General features: G+C 35.6%; 1 protein-coding gene across 7 annotated transcripts in view; it reads right to left on the bottom strand.

Moving 5' to 3' along the window:
• LOC129352880 (rho GTPase-activating protein 8-like) overlaps positions 1-23199 on the bottom strand; it is a 101050-nt gene that overhangs the window by 4503 nt on the left and 73348 nt on the right. For 6 of the 7 annotated variants that reach the window (XM_055022077.1, XM_055022078.1, XM_055022080.1 and 3 more), the window contains 4 exons: positions 3255-3386; positions 2955-2996; positions 754-876; positions 2-89 (listed from right to left, as the gene is read on the bottom strand). In XM_055022077.1, coding sequence (XP_054878052.1) covers positions 2-89; positions 754-876; positions 2955-2996; positions 3255-3386 — 385 coding nt within the window. Of the gene's footprint in view, position 1; positions 90-753; positions 877-2954; positions 3001-3254; positions 3387-23199 lie in introns of those variants that run through there. The other variant, XM_055022083.1, reaches the window with a different exon arrangement.

Genomic DNA, 23199 nt, shown 5'->3' with positions numbered 1-23199 from the left:
CTCCAGGAGGCGGCGGTGGTTGAGCTGGTGAGACGGCGGCAGGCAGCAGCTGCTGAAGACGATCAGCTTCCTGCCGTAGTTATCGTCTCCTGCAGAACCAAGTCACAGAGTCAGAACCAGAACAACATGCTGGTTTTACGGCCAGACCTCTAAATCCTCCCAGTTTACCATCATAAGACCAGTTCACCCCTTGGATGTTTAATTTTCTTTTTGACCAATGGAAAAATGTTTTCTACAATAATAATGAAAGAAAATGTCTAAAGTGGATTCTACAAAATAAAAGTTAGTAAAATAAAATGTTGAATTTAATTAATAGTTTAATCAAATCAGTTTTTACTTAAATGGTTTTTTGTCCAAAATTCACATTTGTTGAATCAAAGCAGATTTTAGAAATTTAAAATGTGGAGCTAGTTTTGTTGGGAAATATTCTAAATAAATGTGACTCATTTATTTTTTCAGAATTATTTTTTCCTTAAAAAACAAATAAAAACCACAAACTGACTGTTTTCCTGGAAAACACAGAAATATTTGACTTTTTTTTCTGTCAAAAAATTTTTGTACAGTTTTTTAACCACATTTTTATCCTTCCACTCAACTTTCTATGAACATAGTTTAAAACATTTTAGGAATAAAATCATCAAAAACAAAAATAAACTTTCTAATTACAATAATTAATGAATGTTTGGTTTTACTGCTGCAGTAAATCAACGTTCAGTTTCAGTTTTCTGGATGTTCAATAGATAAAAAACGAACCTGACACCTGGATGATTCCGTGTCGAGCCACATCGTAGTACGGATGGGACGGATCGGTTCTGCTGGGCCCGTCAGGAACCGCCCTCTGCTCTTCCTCACCCTCCTCTTCCTCTTTCTGCAGCTCTGCCAGGAGGTGAAACAGTTTCTACTGTAGATGATGGCAGCGTGCTGGAGCAGATGGGTTAGTTCTCGTTTGACACATCTGGAAGGATTTATGCTCATTTTTTGATAATTATGATGCAGAACCACTTTAACCAACTTTTATTCAAGTGAAAGTAAAAACTCACCGTCCAAGAAATTACTGAAGTAAAGAGCATTAAAGTATTTGGTAAAAAGTTTACGAAAGCACTGAGTAATTGATTGATCAGATGATCAATTATTTAATATTTAAAAATCAGATGGAATAAAATATATGGAAATTTTATTTTAAGAACCAAAATGACAATAATTCATAAAACAAAAAACACTAAATTATTTCCTAATCCATACTTCATAATAATATTACTCACGTAAAAGTAAAAATACTCCTGAAAGTACATTTTATAAAAAATAACCCAAGTAAAAATAATTGAGTAAATGTAACTCCAGCACCAGTCTTCAGTCAGAGGCCTCTCCAGAGCAACTGGAAGACTGACTGCTACTGGAATTCATTTAATTTCCACCGAGTGTTTTATAATTGGTTTTAACAGCTGATATGTGAAGGAGCTTTATTTGGATTTGTGTATCAAATCGTGTGATGCAGCAGATTAAACTGGGAGGAAACCAGCAGCTGCTCCATAAACGACTCGCTTATCGTTTCCCAGAAACCACAGGGAGGATCAGGAAGAGAGGAAACTCTGTGCAGATTCAGCTGTTTGTCTGCAGCTCAGCGGGAAGTTTGCTGTAAACATTCGGCTCTGATAACGGAGAGGAAATGATTTGCACTCAGTTCGCTGGAAAAAACAAAGATGGAGCCGTTAAAATGTCTGCAGAAAACCCTGAAACCTGAACTTTGATCAGACGTTTGGGTGTAAAGAAACTATCCTCTGTGATGAATCCAGAATAATTCATATCCACCAATAACTTTGATACTCAGGAGCTCTGATGTTTTAAAGCTTCAATAGAACAAAAAGACATTTGTGTCTTTATTTGTCCTCACAGTTTTAAGTTAAATCTGATCTTATCGCTTTTAAAATTGCAACAATAAAGTTTTAATATTAGCAGAATAAAATGTAACAGAAGAAAGCAGCTCTGATTCTTTATAAATAAACTCATCCATCCATTTTAACTTGTATAACTTTATTTGTGTAATATTAAGACTTTTTTTCTCAGTTTAATATTTTTATATTTTTCTTGGCCTCAGCCTGATATTCTGTCATTTAAATCAGATCAAAACAAAAAACTGAGGGTCTTTTTATTCGGTGTTTATAACCATCAGTCCAAGTTTGAGAGATTTGAACGTTTTCTGATATTTATCTGTTCTTTAAAAATAAAAACAAAGTGTCGGGAACGAGTCGCCGCTGTTTCCTGGAGGAACAGAAAGTTTCTCTTCATGAAGCAGCGTGACTCAGAGACTCCTCCTGAAAAAATTGTACGTTTAATATTCGCAGGTTTACCTCTACATTTCCATAAAAGTTAATAGGTTTTATACTTTTTCACAATCAGTAAAATTTTTCATCATTTGATTGAAACAAAACGCGTCCAAAGTCCTCTTGGTGTAAAACATCTCATCCCCAGAGCATAACGCAGCCACTACTGTGCCTCCCATGTCTAAAACTGCTGTTCGGTTACATTGTAGCTTTTTAAGGCTTCATTGACTATAGTAACTAAATATTTTACACTCAGAACCAACAGATGTAAACAGCTAAAGATGAAGTTTAATCTGTACGTTTTCCAGCTTTTCCTCCAGATGAAACTCATTTCAGCCAAACTAGAAAACATTCTCAGACATTAAAGTGTTTTTTAAAAATAAATAAAAAGCAGAACATTGATTCACTTTAAACTTGCCACATTATTCAGCCTCCACTATGCTCTAGATTTACCTGCACCAATCCAACCATAAAACCATGAAGGTTTGTTTTCATTTATGTTTTAAGAATTTATAACCTTTTAAATGTCCATTTAATATTAATAAACTGATGTTTACATTTTATGGAGAAACCTGAGCTGTTCAGCACATAATTCTGGGATAAATATTTGACATTTTTCAGTTTGTAACTCACCTATTTCTGCCAGTTGCTCCAGGTCTGAAGTGTTAGTCATTCCTGACTGGCCAGAAGAGAAAGAAAACACAAACTGGGTTCAATTTCAACTGCTGTAAATATCAGATAAAGACGCGAGGATGAAAAAATCCACTAAAAGTCAAAATGTCCGCTGAGAAAACCCAGAAAGCAGTTCGCTGCTCTCAGCAGGTGAAGCAGGAGCAACACCTGGCCGCCTCATTAACGCGTTTTACCGCAGAGAGAAAAGTTCAAGTTCCTGTAAAAACAACAGCGAGACGTGAAGTGAAGCCTCCACTGCACCTGCGAGGAAGTTTAAATCCAACTTCAATCCGGAGGCGAAACCGAGGCGGAGAAACTTCAGCAGGACGGAGCGGATCCAAAACTTCCTGCAAACTAACCGGGACGGTCTGCGCATGCTCAGACCGGCTCCCCCTGGAAAGCAAAAATCATTAAATTAATTAAATATAAATCATTACATTTAATTAAATTAAATACTATAAGGATACAATAAATTATTTCTAACATAAATGGGAAGTTAAAAAATATATAACAGGCCGCAAAAGATTATAAAGTTTTTTTTAAAACAGCATCATAAAATAAAATTACAATAGGCAATAAAATGGATATCAATTTAGAAAATACCAGATGTATAAATGTACAGCGAAAGTACTGGACAAAAAAAGTACAATGAAACAAAATTTTTACAACTTTCTTAAGCAAACAAAACAGGTTAGAAAAAAGATGAGCAATTGACAATGTTTATATGGAATAAAAATAAAATAAACATAAAATCATTCCAATATACAAATATTAAATAAATAAAAAATATTAGAAAAAACAAAAATGATTTTAAAAAAATGAAAACAATACATAATAAAAAGACAATTTTGTATTTGAGTTTTGTTTGACTCACCATATAATGTGATATGAATATAAGATCAGAGGTGAGCAGGAAATTGTTCCATCTAAATATTTATTTACTGATTTGTATCAGGAAGCATCAGGTTATTGTAAAATGGTAAAAGCCTGACATCTGCTGGACACAGTTTGGTACTGCACCAGCGAAATATTTACCTTTTGAAACAGGAAAAATCCAACAAAAGTGACTTTAATGGCATAAAAAAAAAACAATTACAAATCCCACATCTTAAGTTAGAACATTTTCAAGTCAGCTAATTATTTTGTTCCTGATTATTCTTTGTCAGATAAAGATAATAACGAACATTTTAATTTTCTTTGCTAATTTGAGTATTCCCATCATAAGGACCTGCAAGGGGAGGAAAGAAACTGAAAAACAAACCCCTGAAGTACAGGATTTACTCACCAACACATTTAACATGCAAATCCGTCTGAGGCTGCGGGGAAATTCAGATAAGGAGGTTTTCATGTTTTGACCTGAATCCCACAGCATTAGAGCGACAACAAGCTGGGGAAATACAACCAACACTCAGACTGAGTCGTTCTTTCTGTAATTATGCTCTTTATTTCGTTTTCTTTTTCATTTTAGTAAAAATGAAAATGTTGGACATAACTTTACATTTTCACTTGTTTTTACTCTAACTTGAGTGATTTTATTTTTTTATTTGGAGTAAAAATATGTTGAAGAAGAGCGACATTTTCACTGGAATTTTCTCAGATTTTAAATTATGGACTCAGCTCATTATTGGTCTGCAAATATAATCTGTAGATTATATTTGTCAGCAAATAAACAAATATTTGGGAAATTATATTTGTTTATATTTTTTTCAGACTCATTGTAACGAATGTCAGTAAAATCATAAAGATTTATTATTTTCTGCATCAACAGATTGATTTGATTTATAGAAGATAAATGTCATAATAAAGTTGTGCAGAAATGATTCACTTTTAATAAAAATGCAATTTTTCTAAATACTGTCTGGTTTATTAAAAGTGAAGCTTGAGCTTTAAAATGCTTTATAAAAACTAAATAGCTGTTGTTTAGCACATTTTCACTAAAATACAACCAAAACAATGTTTTACAGAGCAAAATCCAGACAAATTCATGAGCCATTGGCTCATAAAAACAGCTTTTCTTTACTGAATGAACCCATGATGGAGCCAAAAAATAAATAAAAGCCTTCTGATACAGTATTCTCTGATTATGCAAATGAAGCCGCCACAGAGGGACGACATGACCCAAATATGGAGGAGAATAATGACGAGCGCAGCTGCAGGCAGAAGATCCTCGACACCTCCACTCAACGTTAGACTGCAAATAACCTCATGCTAAAAATACCAGCTGAAAAAAATGATTTACATGCTAAACTATTAAAGGAGAAGGACTTAAATGTTACTTTTAAATTTGATTAGATTTTTGGGGGCCATGTTTGTTATTAAATGTGGTTATTTTAAACATGAAGCTTTCGCTTTACAATGAAAGGAAACACAAGTGGGACTCCTCCCAGAAAGCTGATTAGATCCTGGAGGAGAGGAAAACATGCAGCTACATGCAACAGAAACGGTGAGGACTGGGAATCCTGTTCATTAAGACGAGTTTCCAGCAGCTTCCACGGATAGAAACAAAGAAGAGGAGAATTCTGGGAGGATGTGGGAGAAACGATGAGACGCTGCAGGAACCATTTATTTAATATTTTACTAAAAGTGACCTTGAACAGGTCAGGATGCGTCTCTGCATAGAAAATATTTATTGCATTTTTTTTTTTATACTCACACATAAAAATGGCTGCAAACTGATTTACAATTACACAACCGTACATCTTTGAAAAGCAGTAGTGGAGCCTCCTGCACAACCAACAAGTTTCTGGTTGGTAAGCCAAAAATCAAAACCCTTGTCTTTTCCAGGAGCCGTTGTACAGCGTTAAACACAACTGACCAAATGTGCTGGAGAGCTGCTGGGGTTGCTAGGTCAAATGTGATTTTATAATCAGATGATTTTATATGACTCGTTTTCCAGACACCAAAAAAAACCCATAAACTTTTATTATTTTTAAAACATTTGGGTGACGACATGATGAGCCCAAAGTTAAAACCCCAACATGGTAGGAAGAGACAACAAGTTTGGTAAAAATCAATGCAAAAGCACCAAAACAGGAAGTAAACACATTAATTACTGAATTAAATCATAATCAGTATAAACAATAATAACAATACAAAATGTGACACATTTTAATTATCTGAGAAACTGATCAGGTTCACAATAAAAACTTGATTAATGAAACGATTAATCGGATTAGTCATGATTAATCTATTATCTCAGTAATCCATTAATTAAGATTACTTAATTAATCTTACTTAATTCTCATGATTAATTACCTAATTAATCATGAGTAATCAATTACTTCAAATGATTACTGATCAATAGCCAGTTAAATTACAATTGGTTATTCTATTTAATATTAATATTTTATTAATCATGATTAATCGATTACTCAAATAATTGTCAGCTACTTGAGTAATTGATTACTCGCTAACTGGAGTTTACAGACTCCAAACAAAATCCATTTGGTGACAAAATCATCATAATCAGAGCAGAAATTCAGCCAAAGCTGAACAAATATATTAACTGAAACTCCTCACCAACTGTTAAATAAAATGTATTTTAGGCAATAAAAAGTTTATTTTCTCATTTAAAAAAAAACAATTAAATTGTTTATTTGCACCTTTTACTGTATTTCTAGTATTTTATTAAAAAGTTTAAAGTAAAAGTTTTTAACTGATTAATCTTCAGAATAGTCAACAGATTAATCTATTACTAACAGTCAGTAGAAATATCATTTAAAACAATAATAATATCCTCTCACATGTTTAGGTTTTATCAGTTTGAAACCTGCCGTCCACCTTCCTGTGTTTCGGTGCAGCAGCCAGCAGATGTCTCTGCTGGAGCCGATAAGAAAGAAAATCCGCCGAGGCTCATAAATCCGACAGTCAGCGGTGCTGAAAGGAACCGGATCCGAAAGCTGAAACACACCGGAGGAGCCGAGCTGAAAATTCAAAAATTCACATTTTTCATGGCTTTATTCTTCCATTTGGGTTTCTACTGTCTCAAAAACAACAACAACAACACAAAACAACAATAACAAAAACAAACAACAACAACAACAACAGAGCCGTTTTTTGGGTAGTTCATGTATTTTAGTGTCTGGAAAATGAGCCGTTTCAAAAACCTCCAGATTGTGAGATTACAAATAGCAGGCTGTGACCGTTACCTACCTACCTACCTACCTACCTACCTACCTACCTACCTACCTACCTACCTACCTACCTACCTACCTACCTACCTACCTACCATCCATCCATCCATCCATCCATCCATCCATCCATCCATCCATCCATCCATCCATCCATCCATCCATCCATCCATCCATCCATCCATCCATCCATCCATCCATCCATCTTTTTCTCTTTCTATGAATTCAATCGTTCCATTCTGAACCAATAATCTGATCAATAATTACTCCATTAAACATCAATAACCAAACAGTCGTTCTTCCAGTTGCCACTTCCTGTTCCGTCCAGATGTGTGGACAGTCTGACCCCAGCAGAACGGCCATCTTGGCCCTAAACATCCAGCTGCTCTGCATCGCTGACTGATGTTCGTTTGTGATTTCAAGGCTCTGATAGTTTGAATAAATTCATCATAGAAAAACCTGAAATAACCGACTGCAAATGACACAAAGTCACATAAAACGCTGAAAATAATCATCTCCTAATAAGTGAATATAAAAACTATGGAAAAAAAGTTCCAATTACATCAATTTCACTTCCACTGTGAGGAATGAAGGGATTCCTCCAGATGGAAAATTTGTCTAAATTTAAAAATCCATCAGCTCTGCAGGCGGTTAACGTCGCCTGATCTGAGCATGCTCAGATCCATCAGCGACCCCCAGGCTGGAAACACTCGCCTCCTCCTGTGTTTATCAGGGTAATGGCTCCCCATTCACAGGTGTCTGTGTGATTTATTCCCCCTGCAGGCCTCTGAACTCCCACCGGCCCGTAGATACAGAAACCATCCCAACAGAAGACGAATTATTCTCAGTGTTTCTGCTCATATCACAGAAGCACATTCAGAGAAACTGGTTCATCTCCACATTTATGATTTATTACGGAGAAAAGCTGTGGGAGCAAATCTCTAAGTTCAGAATCAGAAGATCAAAATTAACCTTCAAACATGGAGACCAAAGATGCATAAACCATCAGGACAGCAGAGGATTTCTGAATGTCCTATTCAAAGGCTGTTCATTTATCGAGCAACACAACTTTCCTTTTTATTCCTTTCTGTCCATATTTACTTTCCCCTTTTTATTTTAAGTTTACAGAAACATTTAAATAAAAGTTGTGGTTATGTTGCTGAAAATTTTGAGGTACTTTTCAATTAACTTTCTTGGAACATTTCCCAGAACGCACTCAGTACTTTCTTAGCGCTAACAGGTTACTTTCCAAAACCTTCTAAGCACTTTCAATATCTAAGTACTTTCCCAGAACTTAGATATTGGTTTCCAGAACTTACCAGGAACCAGAAATTCAAGGTAAGTACCTGGAGATTACAGGTTACTTTCTGGTATTTACCAAAAACTTTCAAGGAACTTCTTAGTTACTTTCCAGCTTGACACGGGTCAATAATCTTGTATTAACATCTTTTGAGTCAATCAGCTTTACACAAAGAATAAACAGGATGCAGTAGGTTTGTTAACTACCAAAATAAAATGTGTCTTAATGGTAGAAATAAAACACATTTGTAGAAATTTGAATATTTACAAATGCTAACGTGTCTGAATGAACTCAATGTGGAATAAATGGATAAAATGCTCAAAATTAAAAGTTATGTTTGTTTAAAAGGTAAAAAATAAAAAAACTCTTCTCTCTATTTATTCCTAGAAAATGTAAATACTGCAGTAAAATCTATCTGTTTCCAGAGTTGTACGTTTTATGAACGGTTCATAACAGATCTCTAATAAGTGTCTCGTTATTTAAACTTTGAACAGAAACTCAAAGATGTTGAAGGTGAATCAGGACAGATTCTGACTCAAACGCTCGTCTTTTTTTAGCGCTCTGGGTTTGCTGCTCCTTGAAGAAAAGCTCTCTGGTTTTTGGTTTCTTCAGTATCGACTCCAGCGAAGGTCAGTGAATCCAAACCCACGCAGAGACCTTCCTGCCCGACTCTCTGGTTTCATCTGCACAAAGTTTCCATCCACAAACTCCTGGCACTTCGGCCACGATGACGCCGAACGGCCTGCTTCTGCTGCAACAACCTATTTTATTTCACAGTAACGTTGCAGGAAATTATTTAGATGTTTATATTTTGTGTGTCTTTGCATATTGTGTAAATAATCACAGCCAAAAATACCAGTTTTTGGCCCCATTTCAGCCAAAGTCAGACTTAAATATTTAGTTTTTGAATTAAACATTTAGACTATTTTATTTATAGCTAAATATTAATTTGGAGCCAAATATCTAGTTGCTAAGCTAAATATTTAACTAATTACCTAAATATATAATTTGGAAATAAATATTTAGTTTCTAAGCTAAATATTTTGTTTGAAACTAAATATGTAAATTGGAGCTCAATATATTGTTGGTAAATAAATATTTAGCTTGGAGTTAAACATTTAGTTGCTATGGTAAAAGCAACATTTAGTATATTGTTTGAAGCCAAATATTTAGTTGGTAAGTTATTCTGCCTGCTTTAGTTTGAAACCGTGAGATTTATAAATGAATAATATTGTTAAAATATGACTTTTAAAACCGTGAAATAACCCAAATTATTGCAGTTTATTTTTGAATATGTAATTTTCTAAACAGCAGATAATAATGTGGAAATTGTAACAGAAACACATTTAGTCTGTTTTGCTGTTTTCTGTCTTGTTTCCTGCCAGAAACAAAACAACATCAATCCTCAACGCTCAGCTGGTAAAAAACAATTTAAAATGAAAATAGCATAAAGCAATTGTAGAAATCTGTTGTGGGATAAAAGCACATGTACATAACAGTGAAGTACAGGAGGTTGTGCACAGACACTAAATATAATCTGCATGTAGGCAGCGCTGCCTTTTTGTTGGGTTTCATGTTTGGTTTGCTGCCCAGGTTGGGGAGACGAGTCCAACTGTTCCTGGTCCAAAACACGAGCAGCTCAAAGACGAGTCTGGGGAAAACGGAAAAGACAAGCGAATCGCTCCGTAAACCGCATTTCCAGGGATGCGCCTGAGAGAAAGCAGCCGCTGTGCCCCGGTTTCCTCTCCGGCGCTTTGATTAGAGCTGCAGCTCTGCTGCAGCTCTGCTGCAGCTCTGCTCTGCTTCGCTGGCGCTAATCGGCCTCTTCACTGAGACCAGGGAAACCTCCAGCTGTCACAGAACGACTCAACATTTATAACCGCAGGATCAACCAGATTCATGCACAAGTACAGAACGTTTCCGTCCAGCCGTTATTCATTCCTGCATTAACTTGTGTGCACAATTACATTTCCCACAATGAACCAATTAATCACGACGCATTAAAGCACCGCTTGTTTCTCTCTTTTCTCTCCACCTAAAACTGACCTTCAGTCGATTCTTTGGTCACAAATAGATTTCATAATTTATTTTATTTGTTGTTTTTCATGTTTGTTCATTTATTTTGGTTATACAAAATGTCCTCTAGTTCCAGTGTTAAAGTTTATTAATATTTAGTTATGTGTTTTTGCATTATTATGCCATTAACATTACTTAATTGGAAATGGTTCCAAATGAACAATTTCATAATTTATCTCAACAACTTCTGGGACAATTTATCATCCAGCAAATGTTTTTGTCATCACAGTCCTATAACCACCCACTATCGTCCCTGAAAGCTGCAGCAATTGTTTTCAAGAAATATATAGTTTTTATATATTTGTTAACTCCATCAATATGTTGTTACAGATGATCGGTGAAAACATTGATCTTCTCCAGGAGATTCTACTGCCGAGAGAAGAAATGCATCACTCAAACAACCAATCAGAGGCAGCAGGCGGGTCTTAGCGCTGTCAATCATCCTCATGTACACACTGTAAAACGTACTAATGGTGGAGAAACGAGTTCCTGGAAAACCATCTATCATCATCAGTGGCTATGCTAACTAGCACTAGCATTCATGAAAGGTTTTGTTCGCTGTAGCATTAAATTAAAACCCTTTTCTGGTTTCAACTGACAATAACTTTTCCTAATTTAGGCTTTCAGTCGAGCGTTGGATAAAGAACTGCACAGCAAATTGCAGATAATTTATTGAAGTCATAGATAAATTAGTCGAAACCAGATTTTATTTCTGTTTTAACACTTTGAAAGCTGCATCAGGTTTTATGAGCAGACAGGAAGATGACGTAAAAGAGACGCGTAACAATAAAAACATTAGTAAAAAGCAGAAATCTTCCCCAGAAAACCAGAAGGAAGATGAGAGAAAATGCAAAAAACAAATGGAGGTGGGTTTTGAGAGGAGGAGCATTGATGCTCAAACTGCAGCCAGGAAACTGACCAGAACTTTGACTGGACGTTAACCAGCTCTGCACCAAAGCAGCCATTTTGGTTCTGGACGTATTTAAAGCAGGTATTTGTATTCAGGAGTGTTTTCTCCTCGCTTCCTCCTCCAGGAGCGTTAACCTAAAAACAGATCGCCTCCGGCGCCGCGTCCGTTCAGATAAGGCGGTTCGGCATTTCGCTGCAGCGCTGCACGTTGTCGTGGAAACAGGCCATCTGCCGTCCAGCATGGCAGCAGGTCGGGTCGGGTCACATCCTCCAGGTCCGACTCAGCCCCAGAGCCAAACCTGGACCGACTGCTGCACGCCTCATTTCCTCCTAAAGCAAAGATTTTCTGCTTCTTGTTTCTGTTGCTGCAAAAATCAGAAAACCAAGAAGCTTTGGTCCAGTTTCTAAATATCTTAGAGCACCTGAAATAAGACAATGAAGAGTGAATTTCTACCAGAAACTTTTGACATTTTGAGAATAACCTCAGAAATATTTTAGAAAAAATTAGGATATTTCTGAGTTTCAAAAGGTAAAAATTTGCTGCAAATTTGTTTTATTTAGAAAATTGTAGAAAAAAACATGCGATTTTCTGAGTCTCAAAAGTTTTTGATTTGTCAAACCCTAATGTGCAATATTTCATCTTGTTTTAAGCCAATAATTGCTTAATATTGATAAAAAAGTATTAGTTAATCTGCCAGCAGTTTTTCTATATTATAAGTTAAAATGTCTTGTTCCAGTTTTCCAGATTATTCCACTTCAGGTATTACAGATTTAAAATAAGCCCATTTTTTTTGCTGAGAATTTACTTTTGAGTCAGTTTTGTCTTATTTCAAGGTGACTTAATACTTTTTACTAGAAACTGGACAAAAATATGTGGTAAAATTTGGTAGTTCAGACTGAATTCTTTAGATAATTTTACCATCATTCTTCTGTTTGAGAACATAAATTTTCTACATTTATTTATGTCTCTACATTTTAACTACTTTACATTTTGCCAGGTTACAAACTTCAGTGATTGCAAACAGATATTAATAAAATGGTATGTATTACAGTTACTGTAAGAAGAGTAAATATTAAAAGGACTGAAAAACAAAAACTTGATCTGATGGTTTGTATCTGTTGGACCTGATTCATGATTTTTTTTTTAGTGCTTCATAAATAAACTGTGCTGAAATCGATCTTTGAATCTGGAAGACATTAAGCCTAGAAATCAAAGGAAACATCAGAGCAGAACAAGGTGTTCTTCAAAGCAACCAGGTATTTGCATGTTCGCCCACAGAACTCTTTATGAACAGCTGGAGCCATCAGACGGAGCTGTGCATCACGGCGCTGGAGGCTTTCATTGATTCAACGCTGCTGTTTGTAAAACTCCTTGAAGCGAGTTTAAAGAGGGCCGTCAGGAACCTCCAACAGGTTCTATCAAAGTGATTTGTTTGGTTTAATTTGTTGCACTGTTATTGCAATCCTCCCCCGAAGGAGTTTGCATCTGAAGGAGAGGAGTTGCTGAATTACCACCAATAGGTGTGAAGATAAATGTGTGAGTTATACACAAAGCATCAAACAGATCCACTGGTTTCCAATACAAATGTCTGCAAAAATGTCTTGATTTTCTGCTAAAACTGCTTTCCATTAAATATGAAACAATAAAAATTACAAGTGGAACTATTTCCTGTTGTCTTCTTCGTTGGTTTGCACCAGTGGTAACATCTGGTTGTTGATCATGTGACTTGTGTGAAACAAACAAAAATTAGCAAAATTAACCAACTGCAAGATGGCCAAAAAATCCTCAGCAAAACTTTCAAGTTTTATCAAAATTGGTGTTTCCATTAAGCAAGCTTACTTTCAAAATATCAAATTTAGTAAGTAAGCAGCTGCTGCCTTGTATTTATCCTGGACCGGGTCAGAAACCGAGCTTGAGAAGAATTTGTTTTTACATTTCATCAAAAACCGTCTCAGGTTTACAGAGAACAGAAAAACTTTATGGTAAATCCAACTGACATAAAACAAAAGCAAATTGGTCTGATTTAACTTCAGAAAGTGAGAAAAAAACAAGTCTGTGTCTTATGAGGTGTATGAAAATATCTGGTTTCATGAGGAAACTTGACTTTAAATCTGTGCAATTTGAATATCAAGCAAAAACCTCAAAAACCACAAAATGAAATTCAAACGGTTTCTGTTAGTCCAGAATTTCACATTTTTATCTCTATTTTTGTTGCTCAGATGAAAACGGAGCATCGTTTGTCTTTGGTTTTGACTTTGTGGGGAGCAGGATGGATATGTTTTCATGCATAGTGAAAATGGATACATGCACTGAAAGTGAAGGTGCTGCTAAACGATTCAGCTCAACAATCCATCTAAAAATAATTCAATTCACATATTTCCCTTTGGGTCTGAACTGCTTCTAAAAACACTCGGCTGTTTTTTGGTAATAACTTCTCTGTCTGAGAAATTAGTCATTTCAAAACCCTTCAGACTGTAACGCCACTAATCTGCAGGTTACCTAGCAACCTAACGTAGATGCCCATTACCTAGCAACCACAGTAGAGTTCATCCTGTTACCTGGCAACCCAAGTTGAACTACAATGGCTGCTGGAAAAGACAAGGGTTTTGTTGCTGACTTAGACACCAGATACCACTTGGTGCATTTTTGTTGGCTGTGCAGAAGGCTCCAGTTTTGCTTTTCAAAGATGTCCATTTGTATAATTGTGCAGCTGTTGCAGCCATTTTCATGTGCTAGTGTAAATGTTGAGTTTGGTGAGAAGCCCAGCAACAACTTATTTGAACTTAAAGCCTAGACCAGCTAATTCTGAACCGACTAAAATCCGGTTGTATAAAAATGATTTTGTGCTGAAAATGTAATGAACATATTTTGTACAAGCCATCGATCTATCCTGACCTGTTCAAGGAAGCATAACTTTAACAAGTTACAGAAGGTAACATTGTTCATTCCTGCAGATTTTCTCTCTCTGTGTTTTAATAAATAAGTAGTTTGATGAGTCCTGGGTTCTGGTGCGCCTCCTCCCAGGACAGTGCTGCGTTGTTTTCCTCTCCGGCAGAAACAGGGCCGTACTGTCCGGTCGGAGCGGACAGGTGCTCTGTGTACGTTGGACCGCAGCCTGCAAGGAGCTGCCAACAGCAACCGCAGTGAACATTTGGCAGGAAGATGGCAGCTCTCTGGCCGCTCTCGGCCAGCCATCATGGAAAAACATAATGAGAGCGCGCTCAGTGAGCAAGTGCGGCTCTGCTGTTATTTTCTTAGAAAAGTGGCTGCTATCTGGAGCGTCCTTTTCCTGAGTAAACAACATTATTCCCGACACACCCAGCAATTTATTCCCTTCGGCGATTACTCTGTGCTGGGAATTAACTATTCAATGATTTATTTTCAGAAGTAAAGGCTCCTCTGAGGATCCTGAGTCATGAGTTCACCTTAAGGTTGGACTAAATATTTTTACTGCGGTAGTCGAGCTTTTACTATTGTTGCTTTAGTTTGATTCTCTGCCATTAATTGTTCTATCAAGGCAAAGAAATATAGCAGCAAAACCAGCTGACTGAAGGTATTGGAACTCTGCTGGGGTTGCTCGGTAACGGGCGGAACTCTGCTGGGGTTGCTCGGTAACAGGCGGAACTCTGCTGGGGTTGCTAAGTGATGGGCAGTGCCTGCTAATTTGCAACATTAGATTCCGAAGGTTTTTGAAACAGCTCATTTTCCAGACACCAAAAAACATGAGCTTATTGTCAGAAAACATTTTTTTCAAGCGCCTGGACCGATTATAGGAGCAGTAGAAGCCAAAAATGAAGTACAAAAATGTACAAAAAGTGAAGTTTGCATCTAATCTACAACATAATTGTGAAAGGTTGTTACTAGAACAAGCAGAGGGGGCATGTTGGTACAAAATAAATGTCTTGTTTTTATTGAACTATTTAATATCTTTTAGTAAGACAGGTGTGGGACGGAAAATAAAAACATTTTTAGGAATAATTTTGTCCGATATAAAAAATTTTTTGTTGATCTGAGATATTTAACTGTGATTGAAAAAGACTGAAACAAAAGGAACTTGTGGGGAGGGGAGTAAACACTTTGAAATATTTATTATTAAACTGTCTTCAGTCAGAGGCTTCTTCAGATTCGCTGTAATACACACTGCTACAAGATTTCTTTCCTACCAACAGCCATCACTATCTATAATAAGTTTCTGAAGAATCTGACTGAATATGAGTAACATTAATTTTTTCTTTGGGATATTTTTTAATTTGAACTTGACGTATTGACTGGCAAACCAGATTAACTTATTTTACGCTGATAAAAGTTTCTTAAAAACATTTCTGAAAAAAGTAACAGGGAAGGCGGGTTTTCTTAGGGAAAAAAGCTACAATCTTTTTGCATATTTTTTGCAGAAGCAGGCCAGCATTCATGGCTCAGGCTTGACTTAATTGGCTTTTTCTACTACAACGTGAAACTGAACCAAAGCCAAAATCCTTGTCTGTAATTCTTCGGAAAAATCCCCTTCGCTTAGAAAACACAGCTAAAAATATCCACACTGATCTCCCACTAGGAACCACTCTTCATGCCAAAGCAGCATCATTTCCCCCTGCAGTTCGCAGTTGGAGTGATAAAAGCTGCTTCACATGTTGGAGAAGCTGACAGGAAGTTTTCAGTCTGGATTTACAGCCTGATAAAAACCCAGGAACATACCAAACTCTTAAAATGACGCAACACTAATTATCCCGAACCTCCCTGCAGCACCAGAGCTGCAGCCCACCATGTGTTCATGAATGACCCCGACCCTCATCTTTTAATGAATCAGTTAATTAAAAGGCACTTTTAGAAGCTTCTTAATGGAAATTTGACCCCCAAAACTCCTTTTAAAACGAAAAGAGAAACATTTCAGCAACAGATCAGATTGGTTTAGGTCAATATGTGTTGACAATTGACTTATTATTCAGCAAAAGTAAATAAGCATTAAATGTGTTTGTCTTGTAATTTGCCAGATGTGTAATAAATAAACTGCGATAAAGAGTTACATAATGATCTTTGTTTGATTCCTGGTCAAATAATTTCTGCTAAATTGATACTTAGAAATAAAATCAAACATAAACAATGACAAATTTTAATATATATATCTTTCATTCATCGATACATTTATTATTTTTATTTATTTGTTTACTTCCTAATCATTTACTTTAACTTCAATTTATTTACTTTTCACAATAAAACAATTTAATCTGATGTTTTCAAATGTTTTCTGAAAGTACATTTGCAATTAAAAATTTTATTAATCAGCTAATAAGTATTTTATTAATATATGTATTTTTCAGATTTATTTTATTGAGGTATTTTAAAATATTTTTTTATTATTATTATTTTTTTAAATGTCTAATTTATTATTTGTGTGCAGTTTAGGAATAATTTATTTGTATTATTTACCAGAAAGCAAATTTAAAAAATGTTTTTAAAATGTGAAAATGTGTCTGAAACAACTTTTTATTCACATTATACATGTTACCAAACCAGTCAAATTTATGTAAAATGATATGAACAAATAAGATTAAATTGTTGCAGAGATAAATCCATACAATGTTAATTTTAATAGAAATTCTGAGGTGTTGCTGGAGTCATTTGTTTGAAATTACATATTTTTTGCCTCCATGGCTCATTAATAAAACATATCAGGGTTTTATGAAATAAAAAAAGAGCAACGGATGATGTAAATATTTAAGAAAATTAGAAACGTGAGTCACAAATAGTGATCGAAATAACTAAGAGTAGATTTTCACCAAGTTGTAAATGTTCAAAAACATTTGGATTTTTAAGTGCTACATTTTATTGGGTTTAAAGGTTAAATGTGGTGCATTTCCTGTTTCTATGTATCTGAAAATGTTTATTTTCATCAGGAATGACTCAAAGTGAGTAAACGCGTCCATCATTAACAGACTGTTAGAAAACTCACCGATCCTGAATGCTTTTTGCAGAAACTGTGAAAGTGTGTGTTTTCTGTCTGCCTTAGGCTAAACTATATTTATCCCAGCGCTCCACCTGGTAATTATAAAGAGTACAACCTCTGTGAGGACTCATTTAGTCATTACATAATGTCCTGCAGCAGCTCCAAACACACCTTTACTTTCACCCCAAATACTCCACTTTTTCACCTCTTTTTGTTTCTGACTTTAGTTTGAAAGTAAATGTTCAGACTAAACTTCCAAAGAAAATTTAAAAAATACAACCAAGAGTCACACAATGTGACGATGTTCTGTCATATCGTGTGAAAAAATGTTGGTCCACACTCAAGTTTTCAGACATTTGTTTCATCGACTAGGTTGAAAACTTTGAATAGGCCATTGTAACACATTGATTCGTTCTTGTTCTGTTGACAGATAAGATAACACAAACGGTAAAAACTTTCTCCCTGACTTGTCAGGTGTGTCTTTAGCACCTGTTTCTACTGTTGTCCCAAGGTTCGAGTGGCTTTGAATACTTTTCCAAAGATCCATTATTTTAATCAGAGATGTAAACCTGAGTCTCTTCTTCAGCAAAGTCTCACTGGGATCAGCTCTGAACTTTTCAGGCCATATTTTTCCCTTGCGGTTGGGGCCGGCTGGGCTCAGGGATAAAAACAAACCATGCTGACCAATGAAATCAATGTTTTTGCCAAGAGCCGCCGCCACCCATCGGCTGAAGTCACCTGCTCAATCTGGGACACCAGAAACTCCCTTTGTGGTTGGTTTACAGACAAATTCACTCTGAATACGTCTGCATCTGCCTCTGGTCCCAATCTGGATCCAGGAACTGTTGCACAGATTATGGCTGGATGCTGAATACTGTAGAATTATCAATCTGTGTACTTGGTCAAACATATCTGGGTTTTTCCAATAATCTGAGTGTCATAAAGACCTAACAGACTTTTTGAGTAAAAGAGCAATAATCCAGAGATTGTTCAGGAATTTCAATGTTCAAAACAAAGACTCTAATCTTTAAAAACTTTGTCCACACAAGATTAATTGAAACCAAAAAGTGAAAATGTTATGAAGTGAATCCTAAAAGAGTCAACATGTTTTTGTTTGATACTTTTGACCAGGCGGTTCTGCTCTGTCCATTCACTGGTCCAGCCTCAGTGAGTTTCTAGGTGATTGTTCCTCTGTCCTCTGCTGTGCCACAGGGCTCCTTCTTGGGTCCGATGCTGTTTTCACCAGTTGTTACTGCTGGGGTTGATTTATAGGAAACATAACATGGTGTTCATTGCTATGCAGATGATACCTTTACGTTAAATCCTGAACGACGACGAAGCTTTAGCATCTAGATGATAAACTTGGACACTGACAGTCCCTGCCTGCTGGCTATAAACCACTGGGGGGCGCTGTGGTAGAGGTAGAAGCTCAAAGGCGGAGCGAGGTCCACTGATGTTTTCCACAATTAAATGGTTCCCATGGAGAGCAAAGGATTTATCAGAAATGCATGAAAGAATCAAGACGACTCTCCTGGTAAGTTTTTGATGAGGGAAAAACATTGTAATATGATGTAGAGCTAAAAAGGAGTGAAGATTGTTTAGATAGAAAACCTGAAACCTACCAGAATCCCCTTAAACAATTAACTGAAACAACTTCTGAGGTTTGATGTGTCACAGCCTAAAATACAGAAACAGGTGAATATCTGGTCCAAATTAAGCTGGAAAATGGAATATCCTGGTTTGTGATCAAATCAAAGCTGAAGGAAATGTGAGACTGATGGTCCAAAACAATCCTCATATGTTACATCTCCAGGGTTTATGTTGACTGGATGAAAACATGCAGGAAAGGAGCCGCCTGGCCTTGTCACTCTGTGGACGTCCTGGGTTGGTGCTCAGCACGTTGCTGTTTGTGTAAAGTGGCTTTACTGGGATTTACAGAGCAATTATGAGGTTTGGTCTTTTTTTAGATGCACAACCGTCTGGATGTTGAGGTTGGAAATATCAGCCTAGCCCTTTGATCCGGTGTCAAATATGTTGTTAACTAGCAGATGGAAATGAAATGGGAGATTCAGTTTCCCAGATGGATGAGTCTGAGGACGACGACGATGAAATGTAGATTTTTTGCTGACAGTTTAGAGCATTCAGTGTATCCTTAAGACTAATAACAATGCTGAGTGCACTTTCTATTCCTCCAGTGATTATTTCTTAAAACTATCTAATAATTTCTGCTCCAGGATTTCCAGTAACAAACCAGGAAATTCAACCAATTTAAATCATATTTATTCCTAACTCCCAGATAAGCATCTCCAACCTTTGGAGCTGAATCATCCTCTACCTTATGATGAACTATGGACATTCAGAGAAGCAGAAATGTTTTTACAGTCAATTCTGCAAACACACACCTGTTCTCTCTTTATTTTATGGCCCAGATAAACCATTGATCTTTACTTAAACCATCAGATAACGGTTTGAAGTTCAGCCACAGAAGTTCTTCTGGTAATAAAATTAACAACATCCTTGTCCGAGTTTTACATCCTGAATAATGTTTGTCTTTTCAACTGACTTTATGACCACCTGATAAAAGAAGAATAAAAACATTTCATCAAAATGAAGGTGCATAAGGTGCCTGCTGTACTTTTATCCAACTGACAAACTATTATTCTACACAATTTACTCCTTTTGAGGTCTGGAGGAATTAACTGGATACTTCCTCATCAAAACTAAATGACCTTGAACAAAGTTTCCAAATCACCTGTATAAAGAAGGTGGCAGAAGAAAATAACTGAATCTATATTTCTCATTTCACATTTCTGATTGGCTGATCAAGCCGCCATGACGGAAAGACAGAAACACGACCCAAGAGTCCACAAGGAGCTTTTAACCAGAACCGAGCTCAATAAACGTTTGGTTGGACGGCAGGAGATGCTCGGTAACAGTGCCTGCTGATTTGTGATGGAGATTTTTGAAACGGCTCATTTTCCAGACACCAAAAAAATATTAATTTATTGTTTTCTTTAAGAAGCAGTTGAGACTCAAAGAGAAACAAAAACATGCAAAATGTGAATTTTGCATAATAAATCCTCCGTAAGAGTATCTTATTCTTCTTCATAGCAACCAGTTATGAACTTAAACTGAAATAAATTATTTATAAATTATTACAGCACACCATGTCATATCTGCATAAAAAGCACAAATCAGAACAGAAATTAAATTAGCCAATCATGGCATTTAACATTCACTGATTATTTCTGATAATTGTATCAAACTATGTTGGTTTTGTTTTGTTGTTTTGATCATTTTAGGGTTTATTATGTTAGTGTTGATTATCTTGCCATGTTCAAGTTATTCCCCTTTGGTCATTATTGTCATTTAAAAGGTCTTTCGATTGTAATTCTTTCATTGAGTTTCTTTCTACATTTTGTTTTTTTCTCTTATTTGCATTTCCTTATTTGTCTAGTTCAGCTCCTTCTGTGTTAAACATTGAAGTAATAATATTCCGATTCTGAGAGATTTTTATTTTTTATTGTTTCAACCTGGTTCTTTGCTTTTCAATCTGTTCCCTCAGTCTTTCGTATTTTCTGTTATTAAATCTCTGCCTGCTGCTCCTGAACTCCTGACTTCAAGCTTCACAAAACCTGAAAATTGACTTCCATGTTATAAAAACAAAGAACATAATTTCACATAAAAGTTATTTATACGGTTGCAGTGAAACATTTCAGTATCAATGTGGTTCTAAGACAACAAATGTAGCTCAAGTGTTTATAAAGAAAGTAAAAATAATAGTCAGTTTGAAAATAGAGACAAAAATGAAACTTTAAAGCTACATTTCATCACTATTACATGATCCTAACTTATTAATTATGATTTTCAGATTGTGCTGTTCTTCCAGACTATTTATGGTTATCTGTCCAGTTGCCATTTTTTCCATGTGAGTCAGTTATTTTATTTCACTTGAATTATTTTATAATTCAGGAAGTTTACTGGAATTATTTGCACATTAAAACCAACATCAGGAAGTTAGAAAAATGAACCTTTGTATTTCTGCTTTATTGCACTAACACACATTATATTTACGATCAATGAGAGTTTAAGTTTAACTAACTTATCAGATGAAGTTTGCATATGAGGCCTGCAGAGGTTCAATAAAGTAAGAGCACCATGTTCCTGCTTAATGTTTGAAATTTGTTTAAATCCTCCAATAAAATGTGAGAATTACTCATCGTGTTACCAAACAATGGCTCTGCTTTTTCAGAGGCTCTAAAATCTCCTGCTGTATTAAGTCAAATCAATAACGGACCTAAAACAAGATAACATGCCTGGGGAGGGTTTATTTAGGAAAATGTGTGTGTGTGTGTGTGTGTGTGTGTGTGTGTGTGTGTGTGTGTGTGTGTGTGTGTGTGTGTGTGTGTGTGTGTGTGTGTGTGTGTGCTTCAGGTTTTTTTAAGGAGGCGATAAAAACTGTAAGCATCTTCAAACTCCAGCGGTTTAAATCTTGAGTGTTTAGAAATCCAAACTTTTATTTTAGTAGAAGTACTTCAACATATTTTTACACAAAAGCAAAAAGTAACTGATGGTATCTAGTTAAAATGTTACTCAAGTACTGAACTAAAATTATATCAGACAGAGAAAAATTTAAAGTTATGTATAAAATATTATATTTTAAATATTTAAATAAAAAATAATAGAAATAAATAACATGATTACAAAATAACAGATTTACGCAGCAGTCTTTAAAGACTATAACTAATACTTATTCAAATATACTGTATGTTAATATTTCCTGTGCCAAATAATTCAGCAGGTAGAAAATAACATTAGAAAAACTAAAAGTCTTAAAGGTTTAAATTGTAGTTGTCTGTATTTCATGTATTTTTTGTTTTGATATTCCCTGAAGTTACTAAAGTAACTATAAAAAGTAAATTTACTCCAGTAAATGTAACTGAGAAAATGTAACTGAGAAAACAACCACTGCTGATCTTTAGAAAAGAAGAAAATGTAAATAAATAAGGGAGTAGATTTTCCAAATGACAGCAGACTAAGAAGAAATATGACATAAAATAATTTAGCAGAAATCTGTTGAACTTCAGATGATTAGTGATGAGAGTGAAGTTACATTTAAAGATAAATTATAAGATTTTATAAAACAGATCCAAATCCACCAAGGAATGAATCAATAAGTGATAGAGAAACTTCAGCACCACCAAACGTTCAGGTCCTGACCTTCAGTTGACCTCTCATAATTGACCGTATACATAACCGAGGATGAGCGCATGAGGAGGCCGGAGGCAGGAATTACATCAGGACGGTTCTGACCCACACAGTCTGTCACTTTCATAATATCCTCGTCACGTATGAGCCAAGCTGACGGCGCAACAGCTGTCACAACTGATACAGGAAAAAACAATAACCATGCATTATTTTGGTTCTTTGTCCGTTTTTTATACTACAAATAAACAAACGTTTTCAGTTGATTGACTATTACTATTTAATTGGAGAAAATACAGTATGCGCCAATATATTTATTTTGGGAGTGAAATTTGGGATCTGTGATCGACTTTATTTACCTGAAACCAATTTATTACTGATCTGAGGGTCACTGAATCACCATCTGAGCTCAAACTTTATATCAATATCAAAGATATATTGCGATATTATCTTCTTCCTGGTTGATGCATCGTGATGTTGCTTCAATAATGTTCTTTCCTTATGATGTCATGGATTTACTAAAGCGCACCAGTCCTTACAACGTGATGATTTTTTGTTGCTGATAAACTCCACAGGTTATTTAGGGCTCTATAAATATGTTTTATGTGCAAATTTGGAAATTGTCATGTAAATTTGTAAAAAGT

The sequence above is a fragment of the Poeciliopsis prolifica genome, unplaced genomic scaffold (assembly GCF_027474105.1).
Source record: "Poeciliopsis prolifica strain line A6 unplaced genomic scaffold, Auburn_PproV2 SCAFFOLD081, whole genome shotgun sequence".
NCBI lineage: Eukaryota > Metazoa > Chordata > Actinopteri > Cyprinodontiformes > Poeciliidae > Poeciliopsis > Poeciliopsis prolifica.
The sequence above is the reverse complement of the archived record's forward strand: the minus strand, read 5'-3'. Positions and strand labels throughout refer to the sequence as shown.